A 24,519-nucleotide genomic window follows, 5' to 3' on the forward strand; every position below is an offset into this window, starting at 1 on the left:
CTGCTTTATCCGGTTCAGGGTCATGTTGAAGTCAGAGCCTATCCCAAGGACACTGACAACAAGGTAGGAACACACCCTGGGTGGTGTTGCAAGTCTATCACAGGATAGCATGCATACACACACAATCACACAGAGGCAATTTGGCATAGCCAGTTCACCTACCTGGCATGTTTATGGGATGAAGGAAAAAAACTGGAAAACCTGATGGAAGCCTATGCATTAATGTGAGCACACAATTGGGCTAGGCAGGTTCAACTTTATTGTCACAATAAGAATAAATATATAGACACGGTGAAATGCAAATCGCTTCCAACCAGTATTGCAAATAATTGAAATAAAATAGTTCTGTTGTAGATATGTAACATGCTGCTGGTGAAAATAAACAGTATAGCATTGTGTGGTGGATGAAGTACACAAACCATGTACTCGACTTAAATTTGAAATACACTAGGTAAAATACAGAGTGGGTGAGAAGTAACTAGGTATAGAAAATTTGTAATAAAGTCCATATTTGTAATACAAATGTATCTAAACAAACATGTAATTTATTGCATAGGAAAATAAAAGCAAATCTTTACATTTTAATGTAGGCACTGGTGGCTTTAACCAGTTTCCTTAAAAGGGGAATGGAATGCACAGGCATTCTTCTGAAGGAAGTCGTTGATATTGCTGAGAACCTCCTGAATCCAAGTCCTCCAGTGTGCGAGGCTTTGTCTTGTCCTGACATCATTTGCATAGTCCCGCAGAAAGAAAATCACATTCAAGATTTGTACTTCTTGGGAGCCATTCATGATGTCTGCATCATCCCAGCCAATGTCCTGGAAAATGTTTGTCTAACCATGCATGCACATAAAGAGCAAAATGGGGTGGTGCACCATCCTGAATGAAAATAAGTTTAATAGCCATTAAATATTGCCTAGTTACTTTTCACCCACCCTGTATTACTCTAGTAAAAGTACTCACTTTAAACTTTCACTTGAGTAAAAGTACAAAAGTATTTGCCTTCAAATATACTTAAGTATCCAAAGTACTTTGATTTATTGTGGCTATAATGTCTTATCATTTTTGTCACAAGACCCTTGCTTAATCAACTGAGATTATCTGAACAGACTCTGTGACTCTTAGCACATCAATCTATTAAATGAATGATTTAATGAGTCAACCACTGATTGATATCTATTAAAATTATCATCAGCCCAAAACCTTTGTTTCAACTACTTTAAACAAATTGGACAAATAAGGCCATGGGTGCTGTGGCAAGTTAGAATCAGGAGTTTCCTCCATCATTTATTCCTCTTAAAATGTTCTGCTTGCTGTTAAATTGATGCTGAACTGTATGTTCGTGCTAAGTAGATACCACCAAGTGGCAATCAAAAAAAGTTTAAAACAGAGTGCTTGCTTTACCATGATTGGTGGCATGCTGCGTGCTTGACAAGTTATCCATAAATAAAAAGGATCGACTGATTCCACAAAATGCAGTGTGAGTGAAAAGTACGATATTTGATTTTGGAATGTAGTAAAGTAAAAGTAAAAATCTCCCCAAATAAAAATACTTCAGTAATGTACAGATATGTGAAAAAGCTACTTATATACAGTAGTGAATATCATTCACTCGTTAATGTCCACCACTGGGTGCATATCAGCACTACAAATCGCTTTAAGGTTAAATCTAGTCAAAATTACGCTGAAGTTTTAGGGTCATGGTAACAGTGTGTAGCATGTAATGTGATGCAGTAAATACAATCAGTAGTTGCAGATTTGAAATGGCAATTCGCCAATTGTGATCTAACTTTGTAGAAAAAGAAAAAAACTGATAATTGCAGTAACGTGCAAGTGTTTTTGAATGAAGGCTGGCAGTTATGTGTTAGTTAGTGTATGGCTGAATGTGTTCTTGTGTTCTCTCTGCAAGATACATGAGCTCAGAATCTAACCTGGAGCTGTAAAACAACAACATTACTCACTGCTCCAATATGCCACACCCTATTACAAGAATAACAAAAATTGCTATTCACCAAATGCCTAAAGTGACTCAAACATCAGCAACTCATACAGTAGCACTGTCTGACAAATCTGCATTTGATTGTTCTGCTCAGAAAGGCCACGTGTTCCCCAATTGTCTGATGATTACATCTGTACAACAAACAGGAAGTAAACTACAGAGCACAGAGATTCTGCAAATTATATGGATTACATATATTTAACCTGGTTTGCTAGCCTATTATATGTAATTTCAGTTTAATGAAACGTATTGTATCATTGCACTCGAATGTGAACTTTTCTCCCCTGTTCTCACACTTCAAAAAGACATATCTTGTTTATTTCTTTCTACTAAATATATTGTACAGTACATGAGCACACATCTTCTAAATGAATGGCTGGGCAGCACAAATAAATAACCAGAACATGACTTTTTAATGGTTGCTTGCAGCGTTACTTACTGTAACAAGTCAGAATTGTTCTCCCTGTATTCCATATTTAGAGTAAACGTATGCCCCCGAATAACCACCAGGCAGATCAGACATCATCATGCAACCACAGCAACAATGACAAAAATAAATTGCCATAATATATTGCCAATTTACTGTGATTGACTTGTGGATAAAAAGAAAAATCACAAAACAGACTAGCATAGAGAAGGATGTCAAAGATTTCTATATATGTCTTTCTGACATGACCAGTTTTTAATTTTATTTATGTATAATTGATTGTATTTAGTTCCATATGCTTTGCTAGTACTTTCTGTATAATTGGAAGGTTAGATTATAATATACCCAACCATATAAGATTAGAATTATAACTATTTTTTTTTGTCCATTATTGTTCATGTATTTTTTACATACTGCACATATGTTTATAAAAATAATAGCAAAAATAGATGGATGGCTCAGGTCTGTCAACTTTCCCGACTTGCTGTTCAAACGTACAGTTCATTATTTCTGCTTTTGCTGGTGGTGAATTTGACTGACACTATGGCGATCTATCACGGTTTCACAGATGTAGAAGACCTCATTTACAACTGAAGGTGACATTGTTTTTGTGACAGTGTTGGGTGATAATGACTGATCTGTGTAAAACAGAACACAAGCGAGCTTCACTATATTTAGATTGGCTCTTCTTGGCTGTGAGTGACTTTCACCAAGAAAAAGAAACATGGGTCAGATATAAATTTGTAGGATGATGTGCTTTAAATAAAATTTTAAAAAATTCACAATTTTTTTTTGATGAGAACTGCTGATGGTGCACTAGATTTTAACTAGATTTTTTTAACTGGCATGGTGCAGTAAAATGCATTGCCAGCACTATGAAATTCAGTGTTCTGATCCTGTCATTATTATTTTTGCTATGTAAAATTGTTAGTATGATGCCAAAGAGAATATCCTTTAAACATTATTTTACACAATTAAGGTTTACTTATAAGGTTTACACTTTGGGGAAATTCACCTTAGAGCAAATTCCAATTAATACCTTGACTATGATGTTAAGTAGTGAATTGAGTAGCATATGGCCTCCTCATGGGGATTATTGCTTAATACCTTAATTTGTAAGTGTTGCCTGCAAATCAGGTTTGTTTAAGCATTTCATTTACTGTATAGATTATGTACAAATGCCAAAATTATGCACTAACAGGAGTGAAGAAAGAGCATAGAGCCCACTTTTAATCTGATATCTGATACACATGACTTGTATAAACATATCTGGGAAGCTGTTATTGACTTTCCATGACAGTTTACATTCATAAATGTCACAGTACCCAGTAACTGTCATCCATAAGGAGATGCTCCCCTAATGTGTTATAATGATGCTGTGAGAACGTATGACATTCATATTCAATACAAATTTATTTCTAGTAAATAAGATTTAATGATAAATCTTCTGTTGGCTCGTGATTTTTTTTATTGTCCTTTTTTTTCCTAATATTGAGACAATAGTAATTCTAAACATTTTACATTTAGTACATTCAGTTTCACCATGTACTGTGTAAACATGAAAACAGGCTAGTAAATAACATGTGCTTATATACATGGGCCGTATTCAGAGTTGGCATGTATTTTCTTTTTAAATATTGAAATTTCTTTTAATAATTCTGCAAGGTAAAAGTAAAATAAAATGATCAGAAATTGGTTATGCAGTTGCTTGTCAGTTTTTTTAGATTACAATCTGAATCTCTATTCTGCCACTTCAAATAATTTCATTTCTATTCATGTTTGTTTGACTTTTGTAGATGATATACATGCCATTGAATCAATAATCCATAAATCATGTGTATAAATTTGGGTAAGAACCATTGCTCACTACACGTTAGGACACTATTAAAACAGATTCCGGTCAGTCTATGCACTTATAATTTCCTCATCAGCCACTGAATAAACCCAAATGTAGAACCCCGGTTTGTATGGGTGTGTAAGAAGACTCCGGATGATAAGCACAAAGTCAAGTGAGCCCTTTATTTTTTTAGTAAACTTTCAAAAAAACACAACAAAAATAAAACCCCAAAGGAAGCTCCAGCTCAGCCTCTCTCTCTCTCTCTCTCTGAATCATTAATGAAATCACAAAGCGACATGAGTAAACTGGCCATAATAAGACATAGGTGAGAATCATTATGTGTTACCTGCCAGTTTGCCTGCCTCTTTTGTGTTTGAGCTTCTCCACTTTTTGTTTGCTAAAAGAAATTTTGATGTCACTACCAGTAAAGGAACATAATGAGCCTTGAAGTTTCCTGGTTTTTGCAACTTATTTTTAAAAGTTGTTTAATTTATTTCTTTATTAGAAAGCAAACGATCCAGTACACTGGAAGGATTTTGTAATTGAGGCAGTCTTTAAAATGACTGATTCGATGATCAGTGCACTGACTACTGAACTAGAGCTGACTAAAACTCACTCATAATCTTTAAGGCGAATTATAAATTATTTTCCGAAAATTACACTTGTCTTCCTGATGGTGGGCTTTATAAGATGCTCACCTGTTGTGTTTCATTCCTGAAATAAGAAAAATGAAAGAACAAAAAAAAGAAAGAAAACAAGAAAACACTTCCATGATCGCAATCATGTTATTTACCTAATTGATTGTATTGGCTTGTAACATGCTATGGTGCTGTTAATGCTTTCCCATTTAGCTGTTTGGCAGCTACATTAAAATATATGCTAATAGCTATAAGCAGAACTGCACAACAAACATCTGCTGATTGCTCTGTAAGCATACTGCCATCTCTGATGTTCCCACTGAGTGGTCTTCTAGTTGACTGATGAGTCTCCAGAGTTCACTCAAATCAGAGGGGCAAAACTGAAGTTTCAGCATGGGCGTTTTTTGTGCAGTTAAGGAATGACTGATGGCAGGCAAGCTCTTCTCCTTCTGTCCATCCTGATTATGTAGTCAACAAAGCATGTTATGTTTTCCAATTGAAATTGCACATTGATGGCCCACTCACTGGCTTACAGGAGTCTTTTTAGGGATCTGCACAGCAAATCAACAAATGCTTAAGATTTGTTCCCCCTAGACATTTAAATTCACTCATTAAATACACTCATCGATGGGAGAAAGCATTGGAAAAAGAAATCAAGCCACTAGAGTTGTTATAATGTTCAGCTTTAGAAATCAATTCCATGCTGTCTCCCAATGATTTTGTAATAAACAAATTTTACTCTTATACGAAGGCCTTAATCTCATTGTTCACCCAAGCTGTGATGTCTGTCTTTTTATCTAACACGTCACTTCCCAGCTTTCCACCAGTACAAATGGACGCAATATCTCTCGTTGCGGTTTAGCTTGATAAATGAACCCAATAACCCCCAAATCCCACTTTAGAGCTATTTAAAAACGGATGTTTGCTCTGACTCTTTGTTCGGTTCTTTCTTTTCTAAAATGAACTTAATTGATGCAGGGCATTGATCAGTTGCTTCACTTGATCTGCCTTGGCAACAGGTGATTCATCTTTTGAAGCAGATTTATCTCCATTGCCCTGCTGTCGCTTTTTTCCCTTTACATTGAGTAGAGCGCACAAAATTACACCTGTTTGTGAAACCCGAATTTTAATAAGCACATGTATTTCTTGCATCTTTTCTAAGAATTAGAAAAAAGGACTCACATTACTGTTTTATGCATTGGTTAATGAATGGTTGTGCCTTCCAAGAAAATGTATTGTTGCATTTTTTTTTTTTTTTTTTATAAAAATTCCATATTCAAAATAATACCATGCCTTTAATTTTCCTTCTAATAATTATGCAGGAAGGCAGATATGCTTTATGGATTCAGTGACTAGGGGAATAGTTCACCATGCCTACAGTGCATGTGACTTCAATGAAGAAAATGCACATTATGCTGACATTCATGTCTGTTCTACACGCAAGTCTACACCTCAAATGTATTTTTTTTTAAAGCTAGAGAAATTATGCAATTATAATTTCATTAAAAAGAAAATTATTTTGCTGGAGATGATCTGTAATGGCTTATATTTGTTTTTCCACTGTCCAAATATTAATGCATTATTGCCTTATTTATATTCATGACTAATAATAAAGAAAATCATGTATCATTTTCTTAATTGCTTTTTGACTTTCTGTACATATCAATTAATGTTCATGCACACTTACTGCCTTGCCTGTACAGATGCAACAATTGTCAACAATGCTCAAGTCAGGGAACTTTGAGCACCTTTTCTAAAAGCTCCTGCTTGCACTGGTGGATTCTGAGGTATGTTTTGGAACACTGTGCCACTGTAAAAGCCGTTCTCTATTCAACTCCAGTTTTTTAGACTGATGGTGCCACATTAGCTTTTTTTAAATCTGCTGATATTGACAGGAATTAATTTTTTTCAATCTACCTGTGCAATGTTTCCTGTGGCACTGGCTGTCACATAAGGCATAATAGATCCAACCCTGTTCTTGGCATTCATAGCAAGCAGTTCTTTTTCATTAAATGCTGCTCTTTTCTTTCTCCAGTTAAAAATGTGATTGGGGCCATATTTTATGCTTCATTTTCACTGGCTTATCTATTCAGTATATTGTTTTGCATCAGCTGCTTGCGTGTATGCTGTGGATGTACAGTACTTTACTGTAGAGACTGTGTTTACTCATTTTCACTTCAAAAATCTATTTGTGCAGCTTGTATAGCAGTATAGATTTACTGTCCAATGTAAATACCTTAACATACAGTCATTATTGTCTAAATAACTGGCAACAAAATTGAGTACACGCTAAGTAAAAATGTTAAAACCTTGTCTAAAGTGTCAATATTTTGTGTGAGAACCATTGTTATCGAGCACTGCTTAAGTCCTCCTGGGCATGGAATTCACTGGAACTGCTCAGGTTGTTGCTAGGATTTTCTTCCACTCCTCCATAATGACATCACTGAGCTGCTGTTTGTCAGACACATGGTGCTTCTCCACTCTCTGTTTGAGGATGCCCCACAGGTGCTTAACAGGCTTCAGGTCTAGAGACATACTTGGCCACTCAATCACCTTCACCTTCCTCAGGAAGCCAGTTGTGTGTTTGGTGTTGTTATTATATTGGAAAACTGTAATTCGGCTCAGTTTCTGAAGGAAGGGCATCGTGTTCTGCTTTAGAATGTCACAGTAAATGTTGGAATCTATGTTTCCCTCAATGAACCGCAGCTTCCCAGTCCCAGCAGCACTCATGCAGCCCCAGACCTTGATGCTAACACCACTATGCTTGATTGTAGGCAAGACACAATTTTCTTGGTACTCCTCACCAGGGCATCACCACACATGCTGGACCATCTGAGCCAAACAAGTTTATATTAGTTTGGTTCCAGTACAGTAAATCTGTACTGCTAATCTGTCCTGCTGTACTGTAAATCTGTCCCTTTAAAAGATATACTAATGCTTGCTGAAATGTGAGAAACTGTATACACACATATATATATATATATATATATATATATATATATATATATATATATATATATATATATATATATATATATATATATATATATATATATATATATATATCCCTCTTTTTTTAATTATTTTTTTTATTTAACTCTTTGGCATGTTCTTCAAACTGTTCCTGAGCATTTTTCACATTGTCAGAGCATTATAAATAATAGAATAGCCTTTATTTGTCACATATACATTACAGCACAGTGAAATTCGTTCTTCACATATCCCAGCTTGCTCAAAAGCTGGGGTCAGAGCGCAGGGTCAGCCATGATACAGCACCCCTGGAGCACAGAGGGTTAAGGGCCTTGCTCAACAGCCCAAGAGCTTAGCAAAACTGGGGTTTGAACCCCTGACCTTCCGATCAGTAACACAGCACTTTAACCACTGAGCTACTATATATATATATATATACACACACACACACACACACACACACACACACACACACACACACACACACACACACACACACACACACACACACACACACACACACACACACACACACACACACACACACACACACACACACACACACACACACACACACACACACACACACACACACACACACACACACACACACACAACCCCCCACTGCATTGTCTAAAAGATTTTTAAGCTAGGTGCTATGTGCCAAAGTCAAATTTTGGCATACCACAAAGTTTCCCAGCAGAACACTGACCAGGACACTGCATTGCATCCAGTCTTAATTCCTCCAGCTTTTATTACATCTGCTTTAGGAAATGTTTATTTTATATTTTAAGGCTAATATCTGTATGTCCCACTCTTTGACAGAGAATATCGTCACATATTAGTGCTTTAAATATTATAGCTGATTTGTTTTATAATGAATCTTAATTCTATTTTTAAGTTCAACTGATTGATTATAGTACTCATTTGTCTTAATCGATAATTCTTTTAAAGAAATTAAATCTAAGAGAAAGTTTCCTTATTGATTTTTTCTTCCAAAAGTGGGCTGCTCAATGGTATTTGGATTTTTTTTCCTCCCATTCTTTCCTACAATATCCTGCCTGTTATTCTCCAATATCTGCAGTGTTTTTATTGAGACACACTGACTCTGGGTCATGGCCTTATGATGTTGTGACAGCCGTGTAGTGTGTGCGGTTTATTGAACTGAATCATAGTGAGGAGTTAGGTTTAGTGTTGTCTGATACCTGTTTGGATCAGGTCTGGATTCATTTCCTGATAGATGTCGTTAGTCATGCCACTCATGGCATGTTGTCTTATCTGCCACAAGCAACACTCCAGCATTCCCTGGCTGCGAGTGACAGTAGATACTCTACCTGTCTAGACCAATTTTAACTACACTCATGGAAGGAGAATTTTATAAATATTGATTAAGGTGAGCATAAAATGCACACAAAATATAAAGTGTTTCCTGTTTGGAGCTTGTATGTATCAATCATAAAAATATTTTTTTGTTTTGATAATAAAACAAAAAATAAAATTTTTGAAATCCAATCTAACCTAATGTAACCCAGTTGTGGAAAATGCTGTATGAATAAATTGCTCCACAAAATCTGTCCTTTGGATGGTTTGGAAAATTGATTTAGCCCAGCTTGAATGTGCACAGTGTGTGCACTCCGGCGGCATTCCATTTTAGTGTCACTGTCAAATCAATCTTGGGGGGGAAAAGTCAAAGATGGTACATTCCATTGGCCTTTAATTGATGGCTCTGTTGTGGAGCTGAGAAGCGTTAAATTGCTGACATTTCTGGTGATTGAATGTCAGCTGTCATTCTGCAAAGGAAAGAGTCGAGCTCTATCGCCACCTGAGCGAATAATAGGAGGGAAGAGGACAGGAAAAGAGTGGAAAGATGAGGAAAGCAGGGAGGGTCAGTTTTGCCCCCAAAACATTTGACAAACTATATAGCAGAGGGGGATAATGGGGTGAATCAGGATTTCTTCTCTGCATTCGCATGTAAATTAAAGGAAACTTTGTAAACCATTCAAAACTGTTCAGTAGCTCCTGCCCATCTTTATCTGCTTTAGCAGTCTATAACAAACTGTTGTACTTCTATTTTGGTGATGATTATTTCACATACACCAAAGGCCAGAGCTTGATCTGCCTTTATTTAAACACTCCATTTCAAAACTATGGCCAATAATATGAAGTTAATCCCCTTTTCTTCTATAATAACCGCCAATCTTTTGGGAAGGTTTTTTTTACTAGATTTTGTAATGTAATTCAGCCAAAAAAGTTTTATTAACTGAAGGCTATGATGACAGGCAATAAGTCATGGCTTGCAAATCAGTGTTTCAGTTTATCCCAAAGGTTTTCAGTTGGGTTGAGTTTAGAGATCTGCATTGGCCACTTGTGTTCTTACGCACCAGTCTTGGCAAAGTGAATATTTATTGGGGTCACTTTCTTTACCTGCTGAAACAAGTTTGGACCTCTAGTTTCCAATGAAGGGAAATCTTAATACTACATCATACATACAAAGACAACCTTGTGTCAAACGTGTTTTATTCAAGTAACAGGGTTGCTTTTTAGAAGACTAAAATTTACTACTTTAATTATTTTACAACAAAAACATTATTTCTAAATTAGTTCAAATATTATATTCTAAGCTAAAGTGCTTTTTTGGTTTAGTTATTTATCAGAAATCTGAGCAAGTTATGTTTTTCTGATCTGAAATTATTCTGTCTAATTTCACTTGTGACCCTAAATGAATGTTTTTATTTAAGTGCTGCAGATTGATCCATTTAGATTTTTTGCTATTTTTTTTTTTATTTGTATTATTTTTATTTTGCCTGATTATGAGCTTTAGAAGTAGTACATTTTTATTCACTGCTCTCTTTTGTAGCTGAATTTAAATGAATAATAGCCTTTGTCCACTGTGAATTTCTGGGCACTTTTGCAATTGTGTTATTATCGATTGGGCTGGTTTGGGTTTGATGGTGATCGCTTTAAAAAAGGGATAGTTAAACTTAATGGAGTACTTTGACACTGGTCTCCTTTTTTTATGAATTTGATCCCAGGAAGTCGTCACCCTTAATGATCTTTTTTAGCAGCAGCAGTGAACCACAGTGCCCTTCCTGGCTCCTCTGAGAATGCTTGGTGTAGTTAGAACACTGAATGACACTGACAGGCTAAAACAGTGAAAAACTTTTTACAAAATGGTGCTGATTGGTTTATTCTTTGCACTATTTGTTGTAAATCAGTCATTTTATTTGCACTGTTTGTGTGTAGGTGCGGACATGGCATACACCAAAGCATATGCCAGTCATGGTATCTCCATGCAACCCCAGGACTTGGAATGTGACGAACAGCTAACCTCTGTTGATCTAGAGTGGGAAATGGAACCGGAGATGGATGAACACGGGTTGGACAACTTTCGACTGGAGTGTGCAGACTCACAGACCATAGGAAACTTACCAAGTGGTGAAATTATTTCAGACCAAGGGATCATCCAGCCCTCTGTTTCCCCCCATGGAAGGTTTGAGAGATTACAAGAAGATCCCAATTATGTCTTGCAATACAGTGGGACTGTTCCCAAGGCACACAAGATAAGTGTTACTTGCGTTATCAAATACCTGTTGATTGCAGCAGGAGCTTTCTTCCTGGGACTGCTTATTGGTCTACATGGCAAGCAAACTGAGGGACAGCCAGCCAAGCCTACTGGAAGCACAGATATGCTGGACAAGGTTCTACAAAACATCACCGCAGAAAATATCCAGGCACAAAAAAGGTCAGAACATATATTTACTACTATTTACTTTGTAAACTAAGTCAAAATGTACATGTAATAATTTATGAGAAAGTTTAAATTTATATTAGGGGTGTAATGGTACACAAAAATCACAGTTTGATAAGTACCTCGGTTTTTAAGTTCGAGGTCTGGTACAATTTCGGTACAGTAAGGGGGGACAAAATGCAAACCAAAATTTTTTTTGTTGTTGTTTTTTATTTATCAGTTTATTATTAATAAGTTTGGTAAACATTAACAGTTTACAGTTTTAAAACAATTTAAAATAAAAATTCCTGCTTGGTTAAATAATATATTAAAATATATTTTATAATACTTTATAAAAATAAAATATTATAAATCAGTTGAATGCAATAGGCTATTATTTTTTATTACTTTGACACAAATTAAATTGATTTAAATAAAATGAAATAAATGGAAAAATTTAATTTGACATTTGTTAGACCCTATTTGGTTAATACAGATCATTCACTCCCTCAATATGTGGAAGGAGTTTCTCCTTTTAAAATAAATTATTGAAGCTGGACATAAAACATAAAGAATGGATAGCCGTTTCGTGTACATGCAAAACAAATCAAACAAATACAGTACGGAGTCGCCACAGTGACACTGAACTCTAGTTTCTTTTTTATACCTGACATTTTTGTGTATGTTTTTATGTTTTTAAGAGACTAAACAAACTAAAATGAGTAAGGAATGTACGTCATAAATAAATATGTGTTGCAGGTTATACAGTATACAGTAAACCCCTGTTTATCGAGGTGGTTACGGTCCAAAGAAATTATGTATTCAAATGAATTGATGTATTCGAATTCAAAAAGAACAATATGATGACATATGAAAAAAGACTATCACATGAATCACTGTAAATGTGGTTTCATTTGACATGATTCCTATCCATTCTACAACTTATAATCTAGCCCTCAATGCAGCACACCATGTTATTTTGCATTTGAGTTTTTGTATCATGCTTTGGCAGTGTACTGTGTGTGGGGATTATTTATTTATTTTTTTTGTGCATTTATTTTTTTATTTTTTTATCAGAATTGCAAGTTATTAATTCATGCCTCTATATTATGCAAACTTTTCCCCACTATTTAAAAAATGTTCACTAATAGAGATGTCATCTGCACCAAATTAGAATTGGACCAACATGTTGGGGGTTTTTAAGTATAGATTTTACAGATTTTTTTTTATTAGAATGTAGGCATCACAAACATCTGTTCATATCTGTGCATTTTCAAATCAGTTAAATCGTATACAATCAATTAGCTCAAAATTGTCATCTTAAATTGAAAGTTTGAGATTAAATGCAGCAGGCAAACTGGAAGTAGCTTCAAGGGCATTCTGGTTGTTAATCCCTGTGAAACAGATACAGCTTTTGTCTGAGGACAGGCTCTATGGGACCTTCTAGCTCCTGACAAAGACTGTCCTGCAGCCAAAGTACATCACAGCCTTTCCCCAGCAGTGCAGATGCTTGCTACTAGGTACTACAGTTAAAATTAAATGCAGACAAGCCTCAAGTGGCATGACATTGTTTTAGAGCCAAGGATTATGGAAAGCATGTGTATTTGTGTCAGAAAGATAACTCGCCATTCAATTTCCCGCTCAACTGAGACAGCCTTTCTTTTGCAAAAGTCTTTTTGCTGCTGCTGATTCATTATTTATTTTGGCACAGCAGCAAGCAGCAATGCCAACAGCACTGCTCAGGTCTTGGAGGAACTGAAAAAAAAAAAAAAAAAAAAAAAAAAAACCCACACAAAAAACAACAACAATGGGCAAAAGCTGCAAAGGCAAAATGTCAAAATATTTTGATCACTTACTCAAAGAGCGCCTTCAAATAACCTGCTATTGCCAACATAGCTTGCGGAAATAGAAATATTTACAAAGATAATTGCATTATTTACTCTGTGAGCAAAGCAGACAGATTGGTACAATCTATTGTCGGAAATAGTACAATTTATCCTGGCCACTTGTGGGAATAAGTCACAATATAGCGTGACGGAGGGCTCTAGAGAAAATAAGAGTGTTGGTGAAATGAGACTGCATGTCTCTTACATTAAGCTAAGGCCTCTTCAGCCGGTCTGAGATGCTTGGATGGAAATTGGAAAAGCCTTTGAAAATATCCCCTTAACCGCTTCAGTGCACATGCTAATAACCTCATTAGAACTAATTTGGGACACTTCAGGTGTACTTTGGTTTGCTTCAGCTTTTCGCACCGTATTTTTCTTAACAAGTCTTCAGTTAGTAAACAAAAAAGTGTCAAAGTTTGGAGACTAAACATTTTATCTGAATTCAACCAATATAATGGATTATGATTGGATGCTGGCTTTTTTTTTTTTTTTTTTTTTTTTTTTATCCAACCAACCACAAAAACAAATTAAAACTACAAAAGTTTATATGTAGTAATCTTTGGAAATACAGAAATACCTATTTCTACTTCTTATTTCCTGTTCTATTGTTTCTTCACAAACAGACTCTTCTGTAGGGGTTTCTGTGACACATTTATTCCTTAGCATTTACACTTCAAAGAATACATGGGTGGAAAACAGTTACAGCAAAATGAGATTAGTCCAAAATCCCTCGAAGAAAAAAAGCTTGTTTCCCACTGTTTTTGCCCCTATAATGGTATTCTTTATCTTCTGCAGACACTTACTCTTAATTAGGGGGTTGTAATTGATACAGTGTGGGCCTGCTGAGCATTGCTCATACCGTGCCTTTTAAATACTGAATCTCAAGGTCAGGGTGGAGAGTTCGCAGTGGGGAGACACAATGAAGAAGCAGCCAATACAGACCTGAGCCTGATGGTGTTTTCTGTTTAGCGCAGCCATTTTGGGGTCTCTGAGCCATGAGTCTGTCCCATGGAGGAGACAGTTATTAGGCCCTTGGTGCGCAGTTCATCCTGTCTAATGACCAGGCCGGCTGTTAAAACTAATGGCAGAATGATGGGACAGACTGTTTTGTACAGATATAGGGCAAGACTCAGTTGCTGTGATGTCACTGAAATGCAGTGATTAAATCTGCATGGTGGAGCCGAATTGTTTGTGTTCAGGGGTCAAAGTGGCAGCATTAAAATTGCAAGTGAAAGAATTTAAAGTTCAGAAAGCAATTAGAGGATATAATAGATCCTCTCAAAATGAAGTCACCCATAGGCATTTCTCTGCATAGCTCTTTTGTTTTCAAAGCGGCTTTACAAATGCACCTTTAATAAAGACTTTGACACTGTTATTTTCAGAAAAATAATCCAACCAGGGGCGACGGGTTACTAAACATTTCATTACCATTAAGTGGATCATTTGCCTAAAATGCCTGCACAACCAACAATTACAATGTGTTTATTAACAAGTAAACCATTATGCTTTTAAGCTCGTTCTATAGTGACAGTTTTTCATCACTTATATTATAGGATCTATAACACATTGGATCCATCACCAGCCTTGATTTGTTTCCTGAAGTAGATACAGTAAAACTGGAAAAGCACAGCTTGTGATATTACACTGGACGCATACTTTCAGAAAGCTTTCTGACTGTTACAAACCACTGACACTTAAGTCTCTTTTCATTTCTTCATCATTGTACATGCTTCTGATGAAATTATGTACAACATATCAACATAAGCGCATGCAATTTGAATTACTGTCTGAGTTTCTGTTATAAAGATTATTATTATTCAATTATTCAACACCTTCTGACCAAACATACTCCAGCACAGATTAATGCTGTGGTATTAAAAAAAAATGTATGCAAGATTTACAAAGCTTTCCTGTTTCTACCTGATAGGAATCCATATATGTAAACATGCCTTGCTATTGAATTAATAGGCACCAACCATAAAACACACTGCCCAGGCTAATGTGGAGTAGGTGTGGAGATTCAGCCCTGCATGCTGTAGACAGTCCCATCCATATAGATGTGCCACAGAGGTTGGTTCTAATGTCAGTGTAAAGAATCAGAGCTGCCTGATCAAGGTTCCCAGCTGCATCTATATATTTGGACAAGCAATGCTGGTGAATAGGGCAATCGCTTAAACCAATAGACATCAAGTTCATTTTTGGCAGCTGATTTACTGGACCACTGCTTTATTGTGTGAACAAGAAAAAAAAAAAAAAAAAAAACATGACTTGGTTGACATATTATCAAATGTAAATCCAACAGTTATCAAGCTGTCGTACTGTTTCTTTGTATATTTAGTCAGAATAGGAATGGACATGTACAATTTCCTGAATGTCTTATATTGTTTGTGTAGGGAAATTTGAAAACTGATGTCAAAGGATATTATCTATTTCCATTCCATTAATATGTATGAGATATTAGTTCCATAAATTGTTTTATAACAATAGTGCTTCATAAACCTTTTGGAATAAGCAAAACACCAAAAACATGAATCAGTTCCATAAAAATATAGTTACATTGGTTTAAGTTAAAACTTTTGAGTGGCCTGCTATAGAGCTCTGAAATCAACCTTACTGAACACCTTTGGGATGAACTGGAACACTGACTGCACCCCAGGCCTCCTCACTCTACATCAGTGCCTGACTTTACTAACTCTTGTGGCTGAATGAGTACAAATCTCCACAAGTACACTATAAAATATAGTGGAATATCTGCCCAGAAGAATGGAGGTTATTATACAATATCAGCACCTGGGGACTATACAGTGTGTGTATATGTATATATATATATATATATATATATATATATATATATATATATATATATATATATATATATATATATATATATATATATATATATATTGTCAGGGATTCACCCTGCCACGCCCCCCTCTGTAGCTGTCAGGGATTCACCCTGCCACGCCCCGTCTGTAGCTGTCAGAGATCCACCCTGCCACGCCCCCCTCGATAGCAGTCACGCTGCTTCCCAAGATTACCGACAGCTGTGGCTCATGAAAGATCAGACTACATAAACTCACGTTCTTGAGTCACAGGCTGTCGGTCGTTATATTGTCAAGCTGGACAATCGCGTGGCTGCTCGACCGCCGGCTGTATATGCGGATTTCACTTCCGACTTGGATTACTCATTGCCGAAGGCTTTATGGATTATGCTTGGGACATTCGAACTCATAGCGGACAACGCGTATCGAGCGGATGTCTTTGTTTGTTGTTTTCAACGGCTTATGAGTGTTTTTGTGTTGTACGGTTTTTTGAAATAAAAGGACAATGATCGGATTATATCGGCTTCCGCGTCTGCAGCCTGACATATATATATATATATATAAAAAATAGTGTATGCAATGTGCACTATATTGTATGTAATGCAGTATGCAGTTACACTTTGTGTAATGATTATGATTATGTGCCCATTATGCCAAATCTGTGTGATTTAAATCGTATGATTAAATCCATACTCTCAAATATTCTGATATTTGCCAATAGTTTCAAAATTATGTAACAAACTGTTTATTGTTGAACGTATGCTGCTGAAAATTACAGTAAGCTCACTGTAAATTCCCAACCGTTGTTTTCATAGTTTGCTATTGTGACTCGAGTCTTTCTCAAGAGAGAGGATTGTCTAATCCTGGTGAGCCTGGTAATGTGTTCTGAGCCTGTGCCAAATTCAATTTATATAGACACTTTCCTACTAATCATCAACTCAAGCTGTATTAACCTTGCTGGTAGGGTGCCAATCAGAGTCGCACCAGGAGAGACGGCTAAATACAGCATTTAAGAATAATTATCTCAGGGTGGCAATCTTTCCAAAACTATCATTTAGTGTCTTGAGCTAAAATATCTCACGTGTAACATGTGATGGTGTTCATGGGTTCTATTAGCGGGATGTTATTGGAATTGATTGGGGCTTTACCGAGTATTGATGACCCATAATCTCAGAAGTATTCTTCACAAATGTATGTTGATCTGTGAATTCTGGCTCTGACAGCTCCCCCTCAGGACAAACGCTTGTATTTAATCCTAGCAAAAGGGTTCTTTTGTTTTTCTCTGTACCTTCCTGTGACATTTTCTAACAAATAGTTGCATTTCCCCTTCGGGAACTCGAGCTGCATCAACAACTTTTTTTGGGAACGCCTCTGCGTGACCAACCTCTGAACCAGGTGTGTAATCGGTCCAATGGAAAAGCACGACATCAGCGGGGCGACATCATAACCAGGAAGTAATAAAGCACATGCCGTGGAGATAGCTAGCTTCTGATAGCTTCTGTTTATTCAGGGAAGCGCTCTGTGTAACTGTTTTTGAAAATTGAAAACCAAACTAAAGGCAAGCGGTCTTTTTGGCTGTGTGTTCCTCATTGCCCCCGCTTTATCACAGGTGGATACACATAGTCTATGTGTAGCTTGTCTGGGAGCTCTTCTTGCCACCTTCTACCTCAGGCCGGGTTATATTCCCAAGGTGCCTTTGAGTGTCTCAGGACCAGTCATGCTCCAGGCATTCTAACCTCCTCTTTTCAGGCCCCTGACCAGGAGAAGCTTAAACAGATGTGCCTGGTGCTCACATACGTCCACAGAACTGCCTTGTGGAGAAAGCTGTTTGTCTGCTATGGTCAGTAAAATATTGTTCTCCCTGCGGATAAGCAGACCCTCAGTAGGTGGATTGTGGATGCTATCCACTTTTCTTATTAGTCCTTTGGTCTCCCCGCTTCTTTCAGGGTCAGAACTCATTTAACCCAAAGTGTGGTGGTCTCTAAGGTTTTTTTTTCTCTGGAATATCAATCCAAAACATTTGCAACACTGTGGGCTGGTCTTCCCCACTGACCTTTGTCAGGTCCTATAGCCTTTTTATTAGTGCCACTTCTGGCCCCTCTGTCCTTCGACCCATCCACACTAGGCACAGTGTGGCAGTATTGTACAGTATTTCCCAAAGCATTGTGGATGCAGCTTGAGTTCCCGAAGAGGAACGTCTCTAGATTGTGTATGCAACCTTGGTTCCCCGAGAGAATGAGACGATGCGACGACACTCCCTGCATCCCTATGTGCACTTCCTTCACTTTTGAAGCTTTTCTATTGGACTGATTGCACACATGGTTCAGAGCATGGTCACGCAGAGGCGTTCCCAAAGCGTTGTTGAACTCTTGTTCCCTCGGGGAACCACGATTACATACATAACCTGGAGAAGTTCCTAAAGTACAAACAAACTAACAGCTCTATTTAAACCACCACACAACAAACAGTAACTCAGAAATAATTCACAGTCATGTTAATTACTGTGGTCTTTATTTAAATGTATATAGATCTGCATAAAGCTCATTTCTGCCACATTTGGGGAATGTATTATCCAGACTTAAAATAATATTGTGCAATGTGGCTTTTTAATCTCTCAATTTGCAAATACATTTTGTGCAATTGCAACTTTACATCCTGTGACTGCAAGTGAACATTCCACATTTGAGAATTAAACGGCAGTAAACAAAACAAAGAGTGAAAACAAGCAAGCAATTATACCTTTTTTAAATATGGAAACTGGGCATTCTAAATGGTTGTCTTAGGCTAAAAATATGCTTGCAGCATTGATTTGGCTTTCTTAGTGGTAGGGGGTAGCGTTATAAGCAGGAACATCAAGTCAAAGTAACTCACAATTGTGGGGGAACAGGTTGCAAATTAGAGATAAGACTGCATAAAGTTTACTCAAGTGTAGCAGGAACAAGCTTCCATAGATCCCGATTAAACCTTTAATCTCAGTGTAGAATACATTATCTGAACAGTGTATGTGTGTCATATCTTTAACCTGTTAGCCTTCGGCACAGATTTTGGGACTCACAGCTGAAAATGCTCCACCTAAATTTAAATGTTAACAGTTCCCAATAAAAAATGTTCTACATTCACAATTTAAAAATATTTAAAAAGAAGACACTTTAAGCTTTAATGTCCATTATTCAAAGTTGATATTGCTCAAAAAGATAAGTTATAAAAAGTTTTATATCATGAAGTACCATGAACATTTTTTTTCCTGAATTGAATTATTTTATTTTATATATAAATACATAAAATCAGTAATGTAGCAATCCAGAAAAGTAATAGGTTAAAAGCCACATGTTTAATGAGTTTATATTTGAAATTGAATGAAGATCTCATGAAAAATATGATTTCTACAAACATTTATTTGAGACTATGCCTGATCCTTTTCTCCCGCACCCTGTTTGAGAACCACCTGCTAAACTCAGGTGGCCATTCATACTCAATTCATACAGTCTGCATAGAAATAAATGGCCGACCCTTAAAGGCTATTGTTATACATGTTTGGCTATTGATATTGATTTGGCATTCATATTGATGACCAGGTAGCCAGACAAGCTATTGTTTCACAGTCATGATCATTCCTATTGATGTGCGGCAATTCCAATCCCAACAACACACACACACACACACACACACACACACACACACACACACAGACACACACACACACTTACTTTTCAAGCATTTCTCTTATAAAAACAATACAACCTATAAAAAGGCAATACAACCTATACAATTTTATAAAATCCCCATTTTTTAATTGGGAGTGATGAGGATGGACAAGATTAGAAATTATTTTATGAGCGGAACCATGCATGTAGGAGGTTTTGGAAACAAGGTGAGAGAGGCTTGATTAAGATGGTTTGTTCATGTGCAGAAATGGGGCATGGGGTATATATATCAGCAGAAGAATTCTGAGGATAGAGCCGCCAGGTAGGAGAAAAAAAAGGAAGACTAAGGATGTGGTGAGGGAAAGGGTTTGAAAGAAGCAGATGTAAAGGACAGAGTGATATGGAGACTGATTATCCTCTATGGCAACCCCTTACAGGAGCAGCCAAAAGAAAGAAAAGATGACATAACCCCCAATGGAACATCTTATGTACACTATTTGAACAAAGTTTTCGGACACTTGATTTTTCCAGCCATATGTGGTTCTTCCCCAAACTGGGATGACTTTAAAATGATCCCAGATAGTCAAATTCTCTAAAAGCATAAAGGCGAACTTAAAGATATAGTTTACATGGGGTGTAGTGGAAGATCTTGAGTGTACTGATGTAGAGCACTGATTTGAACACTATTAAACACCTTTGGAATTCTTTTGAACCTACATCAGTACCTGAGTTTGTGGCTGAATAAGCACAAATCGCCACACCCACACTTTAAATTCTAGTGGAACATCTTCCCAGAAGAGTGGAGGTTATTATAACAGCGAATAGGGACTAAATGTCATGCACTGGTGCAAAGTTTTCTCTGGAAAGTGTACCTTTAATATATATATATATATATATATATATATATATATATATATATATATATATATATATATATATATAAAATTTTTTTTTTTTTTTAAATGTGGATTATAGTGATTTCTTTTTCATAAATAGACCATATCAGAGTAAGTACATTTAAAGCATCTTTATAGAAGCACAAATAGTATACACTTGATACATACATGTTTAGCAAGATGAAAAGATTCACTAAATAACTTTTTTGTCCGAGAATAATGTATATGTGCACATTCAATAGATTTGTTCAATTTTTACTGCAATATAAGTGTCTTAGCTGTAACACAAAATAGATTAAATGCTCCATGCACTGTGACCTTCTACATAAAAAGATAAAGAGCCTTCCTTTATATGTAAAGCATTTCGATTGTTTCCCTTAGTTCGACGTGGAAAAGCATAGCTTATAAAATTCTATTCTGTTAACCACATGACATTATGATCGAATGCTTTTAAGTAAATAGTTGTGTCTTTGGATGAAATGTTTTATCTGCCTTTTTAAGCTATTCTGCTGCCTTGCATCCTTTCAGCAAAGAGAACTCTGTGGGAATTGAGTAACGACACAACATGGATGTCAACATTTCCCATTCTCCAGACAGAACAAAGCTATTACTGTATGACACTCATTTCAATAATGGCACATTCACAACAGCCAACAGTGGCAGCTACGGGAGAAATGTGCACAGCTAAAGAAAGAGCATTGCAAGAAGAAAGGTCTTGTGTGCCTCCCATTGCACTGCTCTTTTGTTTTAAATCATGAGAGTATTTCACATTTTTACAGCTCTGTTCCCTGCAGCAGGTTGCTGAGTTTGCTTTTAGCCACTCTCTTAAGGCTAGTCACCAATGTTAGGATATGTATTCTGCAGTCAATAGTGCTGGAACAAAATCAATATCCCAGAGCTGAGAATCAATATTAATAATCAAGTGTTATTGTGACCATCTAATAAGTAGAGCTAGACTTTTAGCTCGGTGTTACTACCAGGGGGAAAAAATGAAAAGGTTGTAATCATCTCAGTTCATACTCTCTTACTTCAAATTTAAACATAATGATGTGTGGTTGCATTTGTTTTACCTTGCCATTTTTATACATTGGCATTCTGGGACATTCTTTCAAAGCTGCAGATTGTAAAATAACTATATTTAATCTTATGTTTCAATTGTACATTTTGCAGAAATAATATCTGCATCCAGAAAGGACATGAGCTATCTTTAAAGAAAATAATTTTTTCCACGATATTGATAAATGGACATAAAAAAGAAGTCCTTCCACAGAACATAAAGACCTTTGCAAGGAATCCTGTCCTGTCACTGATCGCTAAAACAATCGTCTATTTATTAAATGTTAATGTATTATTATTATTATTATTATTCATTGATCCATTATCTCTCAAACCCACACCTTTAAATTTATATTCTACATATTTATATTTGCTTAAGGCATATAATTGATTTCTTACAGCTAAAGCTATAAGCAGAATTATCATTCATACATTCATTCTTACACAGTACAATTCCTATAATGATTTTAATCATACCCCTCCCATAATCATTTTGTAAATCAACTAACAAATCCAATATAAATAAAAGCGGCAAGCAGCATTTTCTAAGGCCAAGCAGCCAGACTCAGTGAGCCGCACATTTACAGACATGCTACAGTTGGCTAAGCAATCACATAAAAGCAGAGCCATAACTAAAGAAGTTCAAGAGTGATTTGTAGTTTTACTTTGACCACAGACAGGGGTGGCCTTCTCTGCCTGTAGGAGGAAAGGTCTAGATGAACAAATGGGTAACAGGGTGGCTTCGCTCCTGTATCTGCTGCTACTGCTGTGACCTATCCTGTTGTCTGTTGCCACTTTGACCTGTGCTCGTGATTGCTACTGCTATCACATACCCTCAGGGCATGGACCTGAAGATGCTTAATAAGATTTGTACCAGTGTACGACTTTGATTACCTCACTTCCTGTTTGGCGGTGCTGCCATCAGATTCATTTATAAATGCACACTAACATCATGTTTTATGCATTCACCAGTAAATTACAAATGCTTGGTGCAGTAATTAACTAGGTAGAGGCGGTTAGAGGCGATAAGCGGAGGTGGAGGGAAAACTCGTTTTTTTACTATCACTACTGTGCACTACATATCCCTTAACTTAAAATGTTTTACTTGTTCTTCTTTGCTTATGTTAATTTCACAATCTTCGCTTTCTGGCTTCGCTTGGCCATCTAGCAGCGGCTTTTCGAGCTCGTACCTCAATTTTTTGCTCGCGTAACAAAGCAAAAAACTGACAGAGTGACAACTCGTACCTTGGACGACTCGTACCTCGTACATTAATGCACTCATAGGTCAAGGTATCGCTGTACGTATAAAAAAAAAAAATATATATATATATATATATATATATATATATATATATATATATATATATATATATATATATTGTCCGTACGGACCAACCCGTGGTGACCTCTGAGGTCCGAGAGAAAATGCTTCAGTGCTAGAAGCATGGCCAGCATCTCTAGGCAATTGATGTGCCAGCGCAGATGGGGTCCCTCACACAGACCTCTGGCCGTGAGGGACGCATCCGTCTTTAGCATTAAGCGACGACCGGGGACTCCCAGTACAGGGCCTGGAGATAGGAGCCAGGGATCTCTCCAAACATCTAAGGCACGTAAGCATCGCCACGTGACCTTGATAGTGCGGAGGGGGTTGCCCCTTCATGAGAACCCGTGGGTCCTGGGCCACCACTGAAGGGGTCTCATGTACAGCAGGCCAAGTGGAATCGCACTGGACGCAGCTGCCATAAGCCCTAGCATTGTCTGGAACTGCTCGACAGTGAGAGGCTGCCCTTCTCTGACCTTCCTGACGGCCGTATAAATGGCTTCAATGTGGGCAGGGGAAAGCTGCGCACACAAAGTAGTTGAATCCCATATGACACCGAGATAGGTGGTTCTCTGTAATGGAGAAAGCACACTCTTCCCCGCGTTCAGCCGAAAACCCCAACGCCTTCATGTGGGCGAGAACAACACCTCGATGCCGGACCGCCAACAGCTCAGACTGAGCTTGGATCAACTCATCGTCGAAGTAGTTGGGGATGCGGATGCCCTGAGACCTCAGGGGAACCAGAGCCGTTTCCACACATTTCATGAAGGTACGGGGTGAACGGGCAAGGCCAAACGGAAGAACCTGGATTGGTAAGCTTCGGCCCCGAAAGTGAACCTCAGGAACTTCCTGCAAGAAGGTAGGATGGATACATGAAAGTACCCATCCTTTAGACCTACCGTGACAAACTAGTCCTCGGATCTGATTTAAAGCATGACCTGCTCGAGGGTCAGCATCTTGAACCTGAGTCTCATGAGAGAGCGGTTTAGCTGACGTAGATCTAAGATAGGACGCAACCCTTCGTCCTCTTTGGGCACCATGAAGTTCCAGGTGTAGAACCTGGACTCTCGTTCTGATGGAGGGACCACCTCGATGGCCCCCCTCCTCAGGAGAGTGTCTACTTCCTGTTCTATGACCAGAGCCTGCTGGCTTCCCACCAGGGTAAGAAGAACCCCGTGAAAATGGGGCAGAGAAGACCCGAACTGAATCGAATAGCCTTGCTCTACAGTACAGGACCCACCAGGACACAATCTGGAAGAGCTTGCCAAGCTGCCAGAAAATGCCTCAGGGGTACCA

General features: G+C 37.3%; 1 protein-coding gene across 7 annotated transcripts in view; it reads left to right on the top strand.

Annotated features, from left to right (window-relative positions):
• The window catches only part of naaladl2 (N-acetylated alpha-linked acidic dipeptidase like 2), a 318,477-nt gene that overhangs the window by 68,146 nt on the left and 225,812 nt on the right, over positions 1–24,519 (top strand). For all 7 annotated transcript variants that reach the window (XR_014536332.1, XR_014536333.1, XM_083558491.1 and 4 more), the window contains exon 2: positions 11,115–11,613. Coding sequence is in view for 5 of the 7 variants with exons in the window: in XM_083558491.1 (XP_083414617.1) it covers positions 11,123–11,613 (491 nt within the window). In the remaining 2 variants the exon portion in view is untranslated. The remainder of the gene's footprint in view (positions 1–11,114; positions 11,614–24,519) is intronic.

The sequence above is a fragment of the Silurus aristotelis genome (assembly GCF_946808225.1).
Source record: "Silurus aristotelis genome assembly, chromosome: 13".
Taxonomy (NCBI): Eukaryota; Metazoa; Chordata; class Actinopteri; order Siluriformes; family Siluridae; genus Silurus; species Silurus aristotelis.